Source organism: Mirounga leonina, unplaced genomic scaffold (genome assembly GCF_011800145.1).
Source record: "Mirounga leonina isolate KUSES-001 unplaced genomic scaffold, KU_Mleo_1.0 Mir_152, whole genome shotgun sequence".
Taxonomy (NCBI): Eukaryota; Metazoa; Chordata; class Mammalia; order Carnivora; family Phocidae; genus Mirounga; species Mirounga leonina.
Window position 1 is genome coordinate 4,031,544 of NW_023270380.1, and position 16,636 is coordinate 4,048,179.

Sequence of the window (16,636 nt, forward strand, 5' to 3'; positions counted from 1 at the left end):
TGGTCCTATTCTGAGACCATCTTTTAATAGGAAGGAAAACACAGGCTGTCCATGGGGACTGGCTATGTTTGGCCCTGAGTCCAGACTCAGTCTTGAAAGGAATATTTGCACTCTTCAGAAATTTCCTTTTGAATCCAACTGGGTCATAGATTAGTGGGTATGGGAATACTTTTTGGGCATTAAAAAAAAAATTGAAACTAAAGCCTAAGTGAAATCTTAATGCATTTCTTATCAAGTGAAAAGCAAACTAACTTGGTTGGTATAGACAGCTACTTAATATACAAATACACAAACATATAAGACATTCCTCAAAGTGACACCATTTAGGATATAAAATTAAAGAGCTGCCTCCCACTTGCCCTGATTCTTCCTTTTCCTAAAAGGTTAAAAATACATTTTCTAGGAATTGAAAGTCTGGTCTTGAACAAGTTTGTGATATCATCTTAAATCTGCCAAGTCAAAGTTTATTTATGGGCATGGGAATGCTCCCTTCGTAATTGTAATTTATGAGACAAAACTTAAGGCTGGCTCCCTGACAAAGAGCCTGCTCTCATCATCATGCCAAAGCTTCGCTTCACTTCCCATTCTATGTTTTGGGTCCCTCAACCATTCTAAGCATATCACTAATGTGTGGCATAGATGTCACTTTTATTTTCCTTGATTCCTAAGAAAGCCTACTAAAAATATTCATTCCCCTGCTCCCCAATTCCTTGTTTCACATATGAATCAACCATCAGACCCCTGAGGACTGATGTTTCTTTTTTCCAGTAGGAAAATTCCACTCGCTCCTCCAGGTGAAGTCTGATCAGTCTTTTTTTTTACAACTCATCCAACTATTTCCCGTGTGATTTCAACTTTAAAATACCCCGGGGGAGCGTGCCCAGCTTCAGCTGTGGGGCATCTTGGAGGATGTCCGCATGTGCAGCTGGATTCCCCATCAGCCCCCGCCACACGTACAAGGTCACCACCCCGCTTTGGGAGCAGTGCAGCAGAAGGGTGAGGTGAAAGAGTCTATCCACATCTCCAGGAACCCCCCCTCTGGAGAGTGGGGGTGCATGTGGCTAAGGGACGAGGCCATTAGAATTCTCCTCTTATCAAGACATCAGGCTGGTTGAATGCTTCAAACTTGTTAAGGAAAAAATAAAAGGCGTTTATTCTAAGGAAGAGGGGGGCTCAGAGAATCTGGAGTGCACTGGGCCTCGGCAGTGAGGAAACCCGGGCTGTGAACACCAGCCCATCTCAGCCAGCCGCAGGTGCCGGCTCCAGGCTCTCGGCCCGCGGGTGTCCTCTGCTTCCTCGGTCCGCAGGGCAGCAAAGGGCCCCCTCATACCTGCGGAGGCTGCACACCTGCTCCTCCAGCCATGTTCAGGGGCCCAGGATTTTTGCTGGCGGCTGTGAATTTATCTCACGCCAGGCCCCATGCTACCCACATGTTTAATCCTCGGTACAGCGCTAAGAAGTATTTATTATTCTCATTCTGCTACGAGTAAACTGAGGCATACGTTTTATGCCTTAATTTTTTGCCAAATTAAGAAATCTGCCCCCGGCTTCCCGGGCAGGAAGCAGTGTGGCCGAACAAGGATTTGGCTCCTGGGTGCTAGCCACTACATCCTGTCCCCCAGCAACAACCAGGAAGAGGAGAGTATTCGCCACTGGGGCCTCCCAGGCCCAAGGACTCAGCCTGACTTCACAGAATTTCATTCATAATCATTCTTTAAACACATTCTGCAAAGCAAATATAGAGTGTGGGGGAAAGCATTAGCAATAGCTTTGGGGTGTTGACTTTTCCTAAGAGAGCTCTGGAGCGTGGAGAGTGGGGAGAACCATAACCCCACGTCCCGTCCACTGCTCTGGGACACTGTGTTAGGGACGCTGAACCCCCATCGCTAACATAGGAATGGCTGTTTCATAGTTTCTTGCGATGGTGCAGGTTCGTTTACTCAGATCTCATCTCTCCGTGCCTGTTGATGAGTTCTTTTTTACTCTAGCATTAGCAACTCAGCTGCCGTTTAAAGTCATCTGAGTGTTTTTAACGATATGTTTCAGTCGCCCCTGTGCGTGGAGCGAAAGGAGGAACGCTGTGGGGTGGGCACGCTCTGCCCTACAGAGAGCAGAGCCCCAGGAAAGCCTGAGCAGGTGAGTAGTCTGTGACTCCCCACCTGGGGTGTAGAGGAGAACCCAAAACATTCCAGAGAAGGCAGTAGAGGAGATAAGCAGCAACCAAAGGGCCAAATAATTCCTATCAGCTGACTGTTAAAATGCTACTTCCATTTAAATACGGTGGAAATCTGACCAGCTACTTTAAAAATTGAAAAGGCACAGGCAAATGAGTTTCTGTAAGCTCAGTTTATAATTTCATATAGTTTACAATTTCATTTCACAGAATGATGTATTTCAGGGCCAACTTCCTAACTTTCAGGTCTATGAATTTTGACAAATGGGTTGATTATGTTGTCCAACCAAGGGGGCAGCGAAGTGCCCAAGACAGTACCCTCAGAGTGGGGGCCAAGGTGCCGTCCGCTCTGCCCCCACCTACCTTACACATTTGCCCACTGCCTCAGCACTTCCCTCCGCGGCAGTGAAAGACAGATGGGAGGGTGGTGACCTAAGTTCCGCCCCTATCTCATGGCAGAAATTCAGTAGATAAGAATTCAAAAAAGGCCATTTGGAGTGGCGCAGGCTTTAAAGAACACTTTTTTGGGAGCAAAGTAAATACCCAACTGAAGAGATAAACATAATTTCATTTTCAATCAAGAGCCACTAAAGACTAAGTTGACCTTCTTATTTCTAGGACTGAGGATTGAGAAAATTTTTGTATGTCATTCAAAATCATTCCTCTGATAAACACTAGGAGATCATGGTAAGTCACGTAGACAGTATGTACCCTCAACATGACATGATGAAAATGGCTCTTCCCCTCTATGGTCTTGCTCCCACAGTTGTACAACCCCAGTCTAATCATAAGATAGACATCAGATAAATCCCAGCTGAGGGGTGGGCTACAAAATCCCTGACCAGTAATACTCCCCAAAACTGTCAAGATCATCAAAAAATAAGGGAAGTCTGAAAAGCTGTCACGATAACTAAATGCAATGTGGTATCCTGGATCTTCAAGCAGAAAAGGAACATTAGGTTAAAACTAAGAAAATCTGAGTAAAATATGGATTTTAGTTACTAATAATGTATCAATATTAGCTCACGAGTTGTGATAAATGTGTGGGGTATGGGAACTCTCTGTACTATCTTCCCAAATATTCTGTAAATCTAAAACTGTTCTAAAATAAAAAGTATATTTACAAATATCATTCCCCAGGCACATGGGTGGCTCAGTCAGTTAAGCGTCTGCCTTCGGCTCAGGTCATGATCTCAGGGTCCTGGGATGGAGCCCCACATCGGGCTCCCTGCTCAGCGGGGAGTCTGCTTCTCCCTCTGCCCACTCATCCTCTCTCTCTCTCAAATAAATAAATAAAATCTTAAAAAAAAAAATCATTCCCAGTGATTTTTAAAATAACAGGAAGTGGTACCAAATGTCTTCACTGTATAGTAGCCAGAATTGATTGAATAGAACACATAACAAGTTACAGCCCTTGCTCTTTGGAGTTTGTACCATGAGCAAGGAAACAGGAAACTTACTATATTATAGGCCCAGTGCTGGCCTCATTATATATATTGTCCAATTCACTCTTTACCAAATCCAACTGAGGTTGCTCTTATTATCCATATTTTGCCCACAAAAAACTGCTAAAATTTGTCAAGTGCTTCCACAGTACCAGGTACTATGCTGAGCACTTGACTACAGTATCTTCTTGTTCAATCCCCTTACAATCCTGTTTCATGATTTCCTCTTTTACAGGTGAAAAACCTGAGATACATAGAAATAACTTGCCCAAGATCTCTGGGTTTGTACATGGTAAGGCTGGATTCAAATCCCCAAACCTACACACCACCCCAGGGTTGCTCATGTGGCATCTGAAATCACCACCATTATCATCACCTGGCAGTGGGGGGGTGTGGAGATTCCCAGGTGCTGCCCCAGCCAGACCCACTCAGAATCCCTGCAGGTGCTGGAAAAGGCACCTGAGTCTGGCTCTGTGCAGGACATGCCCATTTTTTGCTGCCTCTTAGATATCCTACTGAACTGGAGTGCCTCGTGGCTCAGTCGTTAAGCGTCTGCCTTCGGCTCAGGTCGTGATCCCGGGGTCCTGGGATCCGGCCCTGCACTGGGTTCCCTGCTCTGCGGGAAGCCTGCTTCTCCCTCTCCCACTCCCCCTGCTTGTGTTCCCTCTCTCACTGTGCCTCTCTCTAATAAATAAAATCTTTAAAAAAAAAAAAAGATATCCTACTGAACTTTGCTTTCTGGGTGATCATCAGTGGTTACTGTTGGTTAGACCCGTGTATAGATCTGGATAAGTCAGTGAAAAGCCTCATCATCCATTATTATATGGTGAGTCTCTGATCCTCAAATGCTGTCAGTATCCACCCAAACTATCAATTTTTTAAGCTCTCCTATAAAAGTTTTCTTTTATAACCAGATGCATTTCTGTCAGGCCCAGGGTCTGTTGTACTGTATCTATTAACACATCATTAATCCTGCATTTATATCTGAAATATACAGAGTGTTTGTATTTTTGCTATCTTCTGGTTTGAACGGCTGGCTCAAAATTCGCCACCTGTGTGCTCTGGAAGGAAACAAAGAAGAAACATCGGCCAATTGCTCTAAGAGCAAGAATTGACTGAATTTGGTAAAAACCCCTTCCCGGCAACGGTAAGCAGCCAAAGCAGTGTAGTTTTGAAAAGCATCACGTGATGCCCAGGGCTAGAATTGGCGGCGGGCCTGAGAGCCGCCTCTGTGCCCAGACTTGGTTTGCTCCCCTGACCACCTCCTTTCTGAGGTTTTCACATTTATAATCGGGAGATGGTGTATCCGCCTTCTCAATGCCCACCTGGCTCAGGCAGATGGCAAGAGGAAACACTGTAGCTCCCGTATTTTCTCTTCCCACTAGAACTGTGAGCAAACTGGCAATCCAAATCGGGGGCTACTCTACTGAGAAACCTGTGTGAGCAAATTAATAAACACATGTCTGATTACGACAGTAAGAGAAGTCATTTCTAGATACTCCCTGACTGTGCACATGCTGGCTCACATACAGGGATAGCTGCTTGACCGGGCCCTTTAGGAGCTAGACCACTTGACGCACGGTACTCCAGTTTAGAGCAATGACAGAGGGGGGCTGCTACCAGCCATGACAAATCCACAGGGATTGAGCAGTTGTCCTCACCATCACCTCTCCTAGCATGTTCTGCATTATTGCGGAAGGTACCTGCAGGAAATGAGTGTTTAATAGCATCTAACACCCCTCCCCCAAGTCACCCAAGAAAGCAGTGACACTGAAGTGCCATTACTAGAAAGGAGGTTTTATTTCCTGAAGCAGATGGAGGAGGATGCAGCATCCAATGTGGGCTTGAGCAGAGACTTCAGAGCTCCCCATCTCTGCACACACCACCTAACCCAGATTTCTGATGATAATCACAACAATACATCTTAATACCCTAATTATGCTGCTTCTACTTATCTTGACATTCAGACTCTGGACTAAAAGAAGATGTATTATATGTAAACCAATTATGGGGAACAGAGGAATTTAACAAGATAGCAACGTATGCCATGTGATCGTCCAATTATAAGCTTTTCTTAATTACTATGAGCTAAATATGAGCTATCACAGATTTAAAAGCATTCCTAAATCCTGGATATGAATTTTTTAAAAGCACAATGGAGGGAAGATCAAGCTTTCTTTCTCTGGAAGGGTTTCGGCGGGGGGCGGGCACAGCTCACCATAACAAAGGAAAGAAGGTCCTCAAAGAGCTGAGAAGTCCACCAGGCAAGGGCTCGGCACAAAGGTGTGCAGTTGGGGTACCTGAGGGGACCGTGCCAGACCCCGTCCCCTGGCACCCCGCAGGGGCAGGGCAGCTGGGTCAGTGGAAACCATGCTCATAGAAGGACGCGGGAGCACCAACAGATCAGTATGGTGAGCCCAGAGGCTCCGCTCTAAGTTAGCCCAAAGTTATGTGGACGAAAAGTAACAATACTCTTGCAAAGGTGGAACGGGAGATCAGCTTCATGTAAAGAGCATAATGACTAGTGCTTACACAATGATGTTACCAGGAATGCTAGCTCCCCGCTCACTCAGCAACATCTTATTCAATCCCTAGAGGCATTTTCATTATCCTTGTTGACATGCAGAGAAACAGAGACAGGGCAAGTACACATATCCTGCTCAGGGTCCAACATTCAGCGGAGGAACCGGGAAACAGAAGCAGGCAGTCTGACTGTAGAGACCAGTCGTCACCCCCTGGGCTGCACGGTTGGCCCTGACGTGAGGCCAGTGGGATAGAAAAGACCCTCTGCATCCTGTTACCCCCCTTTGCCCCCCGACTACCACCCACACCACGCTCTCAGATCTAGCCCAAATTTGGCAATCATGCATTCATATTTCTATTTATATATTCACTATACGTACATTGATATATATTTTGCCTTTTGAATAGGTTTTGTTCCTCTATCTTTAACACAAGCAGACAAGATAAGCTACTTGCCCGTTATTTGAAACTTACGTGGATTGGCGAGGCAGGGTCAGGCTGAACGCTCTAGAACAGAAATCAGAGGTCTCTGTGTCATCATCTCATGATTTCAAGGGTACATTAGTGATGGTAAGAATTAGAGGTGGTCTTGCCTTTAACAGGGAATACTGGCAGCTGGCCATGACAAGGCAGAAGAGGAGCACCCACATGTCCTTGCAAAAGCCTTGGTTCAATGTCAGAAATCCGAGGAGGGAAACCAGGACAATGAGTAGAACTGCCAGCACATTTTCCTTGACATCTTCCGTTCTGTGTAAAATAAACAAATGAAAACAAAGGAGATAAAAGGTAAGCCTATTTCTAAAGATAATACCTGAACACAGAGACAGCAGAGTAGTCGCCTTAAGCATGCCTTTATATTTGGTAACAAAATTTTAAGGTTTCTTTTCCTTCTTTCCTTCCTTCCTTCTTTCCTTCTTTCCTTCTTTCCTTCCTTCCTTCCTTCCATTCTCCCTGTATTTTATAAGCAAAATCCATATTTTAACCCCAGTTTCCTATTATTGAAATAAATGAAATATAATTCCACTGAGTCTCCGTTATCACTAAACTGGGCCTCCTGGGGAAAACAGTTAACTATTCTGTCCGCTACGTGAAATGCGTTTCAGACAAAGAGCTGCGCTGGTTCCTTTCGATGGGGGGAGGGGAGGAAGTGCATTAACACCTGGCTAAAGCAGGAAATCCTTTCCAGATACAAGCTCTGCAGCCAGAATTTGCTTCCCAGTTTCCAGAGCCAGGAGAGCTCCAGCCAGAGAGCTAACGTGCAGAGGGTCTGACTGAGGTGTGTCATGACCACAGTCTCCCTGGGTGGTGTTCTCTTGAGGGACCTCTGGGCTCATCCAGAGAGGGGTGCTGTCACTGAGTGTGAAGGGAGACAAGTAAGGGAGCTTGAAGATGATGAGACAAAGGGATGAATGCTGGATCTTGGAGGCTAAGTAGGATGGGGAGGCAATGAGGATAGGAGAAGCTGCTAGATGAGAGTAAGTGGTTGGATCAAGTGCTCGGGATGGCTGGGCAACATTTGAGGTGGGATTATGACTTTAGAGGTGAAAGACTTCTATGGAAGGACAACACGCCGGGCATAGTGATGGGAGGAAGAGGCTGAAATGGAGTAAGGGAGTATGGTGTCGACTGCAAGTTCAGGAGCATAGATGGGTCATTCCCAAGAATTCTGAGCATATTTTTTGCCTCACCAATTTTTGCTCATGTACATACATTATTGTTAGAAAGGGATTATTGTCTACTTCATTCCTGGCAAGTGGGCACTTGTGAGCATTTTTTTGTAAATGAATAGACATTATTTTAAGAGCAGTTTCAGATTCACAGCAAAATTGAGGGAAAGTATAAAGAGTTCTCACACAGCCCCTCCCTGCAAACACACACACACACCCCCTGTCCCACCATTAACATCCCCCACCAGAGTGGTACATGTTATAATCAGCCAACTAACAGTGACACATCATTATCAACCGAAGTCCATACTCCGCATTATGGTTCATCCTTGGTGTAATACATTCTGTGGGTTTGGACAAATGTATGGTGAAATGTATCCACAATTATAGTAGCCTGCAGAGTATTTTTACTTCCCTAAATGTCCTCTGTTCTGCCTATTCACCCCTGCTTTCCCCCAACTTCTGGCAGTCATGGATCTTTTTGCCATCTCCACAGATTTTCCTTGTCAGACTGTCAGATAATTGGAATCATACAGCAGGGAGCCTTTTCTGGTCAGTTTCTTTCACTTAGTAATATGCATTTAAGGTTTATTTGTGTCTTTTTTAATTAATTTTTTTTTAAAGATTTTATTTATTTATTTGACAGAGACAGCGAGAGAGGGAACACAAGCAGGGGGAGGGAGAGAGGGAGAAGCAGGCTTCCCACTGAGCAGGGAGCCCGACGCGGGCCTTGATCCCAGGAATCCGGGATTAAGACCTGAGCCGAAGGCGGACGCTTTAAAGACTGAGCCACGCAGGTGCCCCAATTTATTTATTTGAGAGAGTGTGAGAGATCGAGAGAGAGCAAGAGAGCGCGAGCAAGGTGAGAAGCAGAGGGAGAAGCAGGCTCCCTGCTGAGCAGGGAGGCAAATACGGGGCTCGATCACGGCACTCCAGGATCACGACCTGAGCTGGAAGACAGCCGCTTAACCAACTGAGCCACGCAGGGGCCCCTCTTTGTGTCTTTATATGGCTTGATAGCTCATTTCTTTTTATCGCTAAATACTATTTTACTATATGGACGTACCATGGTTTATCTATTCACCTATTAAAGTACATCTTGGTTTGTTTCTAAATTTTGGCAACTATGAATAAAACTTCTATAAACATCCACGTGCAGGGTTTTGTGTTAACCTAAGTTTTTAATTCATTTGCACCAAGGAGCATAATTGCTGGGTCATATGGTAAGAGTATGTTCGGTTTTGTAAGAAACCACCAAGTTATCTCCCAAAATGGCTTTACCATTTTGCATTCCCACTAATGACAAATGGGAGTTCCTGCTGCTCCATACCGTTGCCCACATTTGGTACTGTCAGTGTTTTGGATTTGGCCATTCCAATAGGTGTGTGTATCTCACTGTTGTTTTCATTTGCAATTCCCCAATGATGATGTGGAGTATCATTACATATGCTTACTTGCCATCTGTATATCTTCTTTGGTGAGGTGTCTGTTCATATCTTTTTCCTATTTTTTAATCAGGCAATTGAGATGTACAGAATCAAGATGCTTAGAAATGTGAAGAACTCAGATATTATGATGCTCAAGCTGAAAGTTAAAAAAAAAATTTCGGGGGGGGGATCAAAATATATTTGGTAAAAAGGAAAATTTATGGGTTTTGTTTGTTTGTTTTCCACTATGCACTTCTTACAGAGCTAAATATATTTTGTTAGTTCAGGTCCATAAAATTCTTTATGTATTTTTTAGAGTGCTCATAACATTTTGATGTATACTTAAAAATATCTAAAGGCTTAGGAACTTTTAAAAAAAACAAAAATTTCAATTAAATGAACAGACTTTTTTCCTATTTGGGGGAAAAATAACATTCCTGAAAAATATTTTTCCCCAGATCCTCCTCCAGCAGGACTCCATTCCTCTGCCCCAGCCCCCCATCATTCCACTCCCAAGGCTCCTCATGCATCTCTATGTAAATACCAGGTGAAAAAGTTTACTCACTGGGCAAGGAGTGTCATGATTAAGGCTGTACTTTAGAAAGATTTATCTGGCAGAGGTTCACAAGATGCACTAAAGGGGAAACAGCGGAGCGAGGATAAACAACACTCCAGGGGAGAAGTAATGAGGGTCTGGAAGAGGGTCAAGGTTGGAGGCTGGAAAGGCAATGTGACTTTGAGACACAATACAGACCAGAGGGGAAAGGACTTTGAACGGACTGTGTACAGTGAAGGATTGACTGAAAGAATAAAGATGATTTCAGTCTGGGGAAGAAAGGATTGTGGCAGAGTCAATGGCAGAAGTTAGGAAGGGGAGCTGGTTTGCAAAGGGACATTGATTTGTTTGTTCATGCAAGACTGCTTGGCACCACTCTAGATACTTGGAATACATCAGTGAACGAAACTTCTGGAACTTTCTTTCCAGTAGGCAGTGGCATAAAATATGTAATATGCACACAAAAAAAGTATATTATATAGCATTTGGAGATGATTAGTGCAATCAAAAAATAAAATAGAACAAGGTGAGAAGAAGTACGAGCGTCTGAGTAGGGTTCTGTCGTAATTTTCAGCAGGGAGGTCAGGCTAAGCCCCACGGAGAAGGGTCACTTCTCAAGTGTGCCCCACCTGGGGATTCCTACATGAAGGGGTCAGGAGGCACAGGTTACCTGCCGAGATGATTATGGTATGAAGGAGTAACCAGCAAGACAGGAGGAAAACCAAGAGGGGGCTGAGTCCTGGAAGCCAGGAGAGGAAAAGCATACCAAGGAGGAGAATCGACTCTGTCAGAGGCTGCACATGGGTCTCATAAAATGATGGCAGAATGGTGAGGTCAATGGTGACCTTGACATGGGCAGGCTTGGAGTCTGTCCAGGGAGTGAATGGAATGGGCTTATGAGAGAATGGGAAAGAGAGACCGCAAACGAGCACAGGCAGCTCTTCACGAAGTTCTGCTGCAAAAGAGCACAGAGAAACCAGACAGTGGCTGGTGGGAGAGTGGGTCAAGAGGACTTCTAAGGATGGGAGAATGAGAGCATGTTCTCAAGATGACGACGATGACCACGAGATCATTCGAGGAGCAGGAACGCTTTTCCCAACAGCTTGTCATGTGGCTGACTTGTCCTTCTCTCGTTTCTATCTCCGTCTGCGTGCGTCACCTCAGAAAAGGCTTCTGCAACCCCCTGTTCTGACATGAGTGTCCCTTCGTTCCCAAATTTCTCTACCTCAGGCCTTTGTGTGTGTCTTTCATGTGTCTCCCTCGTGCGGCAGAATTCGAGGGTAGGGTGCTAATCCTCAGTACCCAGTGCAGAGGAGCCTCGCACGGAGCAGGTGCTTGGCGTTTGGGGCTTTTTAATTTGTTGAATGAATGAACAAAGGAATGAAATGATGCTCAGATGGGCAGCTTTTTCTTTTAGAGGCCAATCCGGAAAACTAGATAAATGAAAATAAAACCTATGTGTTTTGCAAGATGAGGTAATAGCAGAATAAAAAATAAGAGAAAATGAAGGAGGGGCGCCTGGGTGGCTCAGTCCATTAAGCGTCCAACTCTTGATTTCGGCTCAGGTCATGATCTCAGGGTCCTGGAGTTGAGCCCCACATCAGCTCTGCACTTAGCAGGGAGTCTGCTTGAGATTCTCGCTCTCCCTCTGCCCCTCCCTGCCGTGTGCTGTCTCTCTAAAATGAATCAATAGATCTTTTTTTAAAAAGGGAGAGAGAAAATAAAGGAGCATAAGGACAAGTCCAAAAATAAATGAGGAGAATGAATGCCGAACCGAAAGCAAACTGTAAAGTCTGCAATTATAAGAACCATGACGGTATGATCAGAGAAGGAAGTATTTTCAAGGAAGATCAGCCTGAATTCCAGAGTAAAGTTGAAAATTATCAAGCAGAAGGCCTTAAGCTATGGGAGTTTATAGCGATGATTAGCTCAATTTTGGTGCCTGTAATTCACCAATTTCCTCTACTTCCTGCCCAACCCTTACTGTTTGTTTTTTATTATGCATACTTTTCCTTTATAAACCTTAATTTGGCAATTCAAGTTCATTAATCCATGTGGAGCTTTAAATACAAATGTCCCCCAATGAATATCAAAGGTAATTTATTTATGCCTTTTGAAATTTTACTATTAGAGTAAAAAAATGTAAAATTTATTGTGTAAATTCCTGTTTTCTTAAACAGACCTTTCCGATCATGGCTGTCCTAACTAAGAAGGTGAGCTAGGGAGGTGTGCCATAATACAGCCCTACATTGTCCTCAAGGCCAGGCTGAAGGGCTGACTTCTCATGCTTGGAATCTGTATTTTTACAAAGCTCCCAGGTGATTCTGATCCACAGCCATGTTTGGGGAAAATACTCTCCTTGCAAAGGTCCCAAGCTGCTAGGTTTTTCCAGGTTAGTGTTTGGGTTTTTCTTCCTCTGTCCTTGCTGTTAGCTCAGGGTTCATGCTGTCTTATTTCCCCTCTTAATTGGCCATGAACTGGAAACCAGATCCCCTCATGTGCTAATAGATGCCTGAAAGTCAGCTTATATGGGCTCTGAAGATGGGGTGATTTCTCGAATTAAGGGCCTAAATTTTAGTGTCTGGGCTTGACAAAAGCTACTTTGGCTGCCCTGATTTCATTTTATTTTTATTTATTTTTCTTCTTTCTGGGTTCTGGGAAAATTCCAGGTCATAATAACAGTAACAGCATTTAAAGAACACTTTCTATGGCTAACTTGATTTAATCCTTGAAATCTCTCCCTATATAGATTATCCCCATTTAACAGACAGGAAACTGAGGCACAGGGAGGTTTCACACCCATCCTTAGATCACAGCACTAGTAAGTGTTGGGCACTGGGCCTGATCCCCAGGGTCTTTCCACACCAGTTGAGGGACCCATGAGTAAGGGAGTGGTGCTGTCTCCACACATCCCCGAACACTACCTTGAAACCCAGTGTGACCTGCAACAGAAGTGATTAAAACTATAAAACTCTAAACTTTTAAAAACTGCAATAATCTTCATCAATCTTTCTTAGACCTTAATTAAATTATCAGTTAATGTGTTGCCACTGAGTGGATTTAAGTAACACGCCTAGAAATCTGTAGAAATATTTGTTTCTAATTGAAGGGTTAACACAAGGTAATCCAACTTTCAAGAATTCCTTTTTAACAGAAAATAAAATTAATATTTCAGGAAAAAAAAACCTGCCTCATCTAACAGGATGTAGTATCTTGGACTAGTTCAGTTACATTTGAAATGTTCGTCTTGAGTGTGCGCCCCTGGGGTGACATAGCGTTGTTAGAAAAACCATTAGAACTCCATTCCCTGACTTGTGGGTCCTGAAATTTACTATTGTAATTTTGCATGACTATAGTTTTTTAGTGTATGATCACACCATTTAAGACATTACTATAACAAGTAGTCACTGGGGGACCCACTACAGCAAGGCAGGGAATCAGCCTTCCCACTGCCCCCACTGGCTGGCATTTAACCGTGAAACTCTGCATTGGCTGATGATGGCGTCAGTAAAGGCATCTTGGATTTTCAAACCAACACTCCCATCAGAACTGCATGGCCCCTGAAGATCAAAATCCTGTCCTTTGTATACCGTGACATGGGGGTGGGGGTGGGGGCAGAGGTGCAAATGGGAAGACTCTGACCTGGCCCCATCTCCACCATGCCTTAACTAACTGGACCCTCTCCTATCTCCCTCCCCGTCCACTGACTACTTCTCCAACCCCACACTGGATCAATGGAAAGAAGAGGCGAGAAATAGTAAAAGGGTTTAAAAGGAAAGACTAACATTCCAACTGGTGGATCTCTTCATTTGCCCTTGTCCCCCCCTCACCCCCGCCCCCCGTCCACGTCCAGTCGGCCAGGCTCTGTGCTACCCATGGAACCTCAAGCCTTCCTACGAAAATGTAGGAAGCCACGAGGAGACCAATGCATGACCCCATGCACAGGGCTAACCTTAAGTCTAAACCATGTTCCCCAATTCTCATATCTCCCACTGTCTCCAGTTGCCAGGATCTCACCGCTTCGCCTTTGGGTTTGCAGCACAAAAGGTATACGTCTTGAAAACGTTCCAGAGAACGCGAGCAAGTGGCAATTTCTTTTTACAAGCATGCAAGTGCACTCTTATGACCCCATCGTGTCTTTCATCCACGCATTTGTGTGCTCAGCGGCTTACCGATCAAGTAACGCCAACAAGGTAAGTCGATCGTACCAGACTTTAATCCACTTGCCAGGGAAAATGATAAACTTGTAAAACTGCTCTCGGTTAAATTTTCCTTGTGTTGAAGAACATGACGAGTCTTCCAGATCCTGACTCAGATGCTTTTAGGTACCAAAAGAAACAACAGAGAAAGGGTTTCATACTGACATGTTATTATCATAAATATACCTCATAATAACAGAAGTACAAAAAGCAGATGTTTCAATTCTGAAACGTAAACCAACATATTTAATAAAAATGGGTACTCTCAGAGAAAGATAATGATCAACAAAAAGAGTCTTTCTTACCAACACACTTCAATTCCATTATAATGTACCATTAAATTTACACCTATCAAAACACTGCTGTTAATTAAGGCCAAGAAACTGCTGTGAAAATAATTCTCATAAAAGATCAGAATTCAACAAAAGATATGAAACGGCTTAATTTTTGAAAGGTATGTTATTTAACGTAATGTTGAAATAAATATTTAAATTTTACCAAGAGTAAAAAGATTTTCATCGCCAATTTTGTAGGTCGTTGGTGAGGCCTGATACAAGAAACACTGACCTATCTGTAGAAAAAAAATCTAAACCAATAAAACAAATGGGAAACAAAAGGGAAAATTTAATTCCAGGTTTAAAATGTATTAGCCGAGGGGGGGAAGATGGCGGAGGAGTAGGGGACCCTATTTCAGCTGGTCCCCAAAATTGAGCTGGATATCTACCAGACCACTCTGAGCACACACGAAACCAGCCTGAGATGTAAGAAGATCTGGATCTCTACAAACAGAATATGATAGGCGGTTGGTTTTGAGGTACGAAGCGGGGAGCCGTGATTCTGCGGGCAGATATCGGAGGATAAACGGCAGCGGGAGGGAACCTGGCCATGGGGATCCTACACCACTGGTGAGTGACAGCCTCACGCTATGCGGATGGGCACAGACTCCAGACCAGTAGCAGCCGGGAAAGGACTTTAGGGCAGCCCCCGGGACGGAAACCCAGGGCTGCGGGGTCTCACGCACGCGAACTGCAGCCCCCGGGATGCAAACCCGGAGAGCCAGGGTCGCGCTGGTGAATTGCAGCCCGGGGGTGGAAACCCGAAGCGACAGAGTCCCCCGCACGAGAACTGCAGCCCCCAGGACGGAAACCGAAGCAGCGGAGTCGCACTGGCGTGAACTGGGAGTGGCTGGCAGTTTTAGAAGCACAAAGAGCAGAGACGTGCCCCAACCTGGAGGCAGGACTGGGAGCACTGTGGAGGGGCGCACAACCCAGGATGCTGCAGTCTATAGCAGCACGGACAGAAACGGAGATGGTGTGGCCTGGAGAGCTCACTGAAGAACAGACTGCGGTCTCTCTGCTCTGAGGCAGAGGGTTGGAAACGGTCTCTTCTGCTCTGACTCGAGGAAGAGACGCGGAAAGCAGCCAGGGAAAGCCGCCAGAGAACAAAAGCCCCAAAGACTGATTCCCACTGAGCCCATCCCCCACCACAGGGGCGCAGGACAACTCCGCCGAACCGGGCTGCCTGAGTAACAGTGCAGCAGGCCCCTCCCGCAGAAGACAGGCTGGGAAAACAAGAGGCCAGCAACCCTAAGATCCCAAGAAAACAGGTGCATCTTGCTCGGGTTCTGGTCAATAATTTGGACTCTATACATTCCCTCAAACACCCATCAACAGAATGACTAGGAGGAGAAGCCCCCAAAACAGAAAAGACTCAGAGATTATGACTTATGCTGCAGATTTACAAATGGATGCAGATATAACCAAGATGATGGAGATGGAATTCAGGCTAGCAATTGTGAAGACAATGGCTAGAATGGAGAAATCCATTAATGGCAACATAGAGTCTCTAAGGGCAGAAATGAAAGGTGAATTGGCAGAATTTAAAAATGCTATCAATGAGATCCAATCCAATCTAGATAATCTAACAGCTAGGGTAACTGAGACAGAAGAGAGAATAAGCGACCTGGAAGACAATATAATAGATAAAAAGGGAAAAGAGGAGGCCAGGGAAAAACAACTCAGAATCCATGAAAATAGAATCAGAGAAATAAGTGACACCATGAAGCGTTCCAATGTCAGAATAATTGGAATCCCGGAGGGAGTGGAGAGAGAGAGAGGACTAGAAGATGTATTTGAGCAAATCGTAGCTGAGAACTTCCCTAATCTGGAGAATGAAACAAACATTCGAGTCCTAGAGGCAGAGAGGACCCCTCCTAAGATCAAGGAAAACAGGCCAACACCCCGGCATGTAATAGTAAAACTTGCAAATCTTAGAACCAAGGAAACCATCTTAAGGGCAGTTAGGGGGAAGATTCCTTACGTAAAGAGGGAGGAACATCAGAATGTCAGACCTATCCACAGAGACCTGGCAAGCCAGAAAGGCCTGGCAAGACATATTCAGGGTACTAAATGAGAAGAACGTGCAGCCAAGAATACGTTATCTGGCAAGGCTTTCATTTAGAACGGATGGAGAGATGCAGAGCTTCCACGACTGGCAGAAGCTGAAAGAATATGTGACCACTAAGCTAGCCCTGCAAGAAATATTAAGGGGGGTTCAATAAAAGGAGACAGACCCCAAGAGTGATATACAACAGAAATTTACAGGGACAATCTATAAAAACAACATCTTCACAGGCAACATGATGAC

General features: G+C 44.7%; 1 protein-coding gene across 1 annotated transcript in view; it reads right to left on the minus strand.

The window, feature by feature from the left end:
- The window catches only part of PCNX2 (pecanex 2), a 305,854-nt gene that overhangs the window by 213,705 nt on the left and 75,513 nt on the right, over positions 1–16,636 (minus strand). The window contains exons 10-12 of the mRNA XM_035008472.1: positions 13,964–14,109; positions 6,735–6,888; positions 6,616–6,648 (exon numbers count right to left, since the gene is read on the minus strand). Of these exons, the coding sequence (XP_034864363.1) occupies positions 6,616–6,648; positions 6,735–6,888; positions 13,964–14,109 (333 nt within the window). The remainder of the gene's footprint in view (positions 1–6,615; positions 6,649–6,734; positions 6,889–13,963; positions 14,110–16,636) is intronic.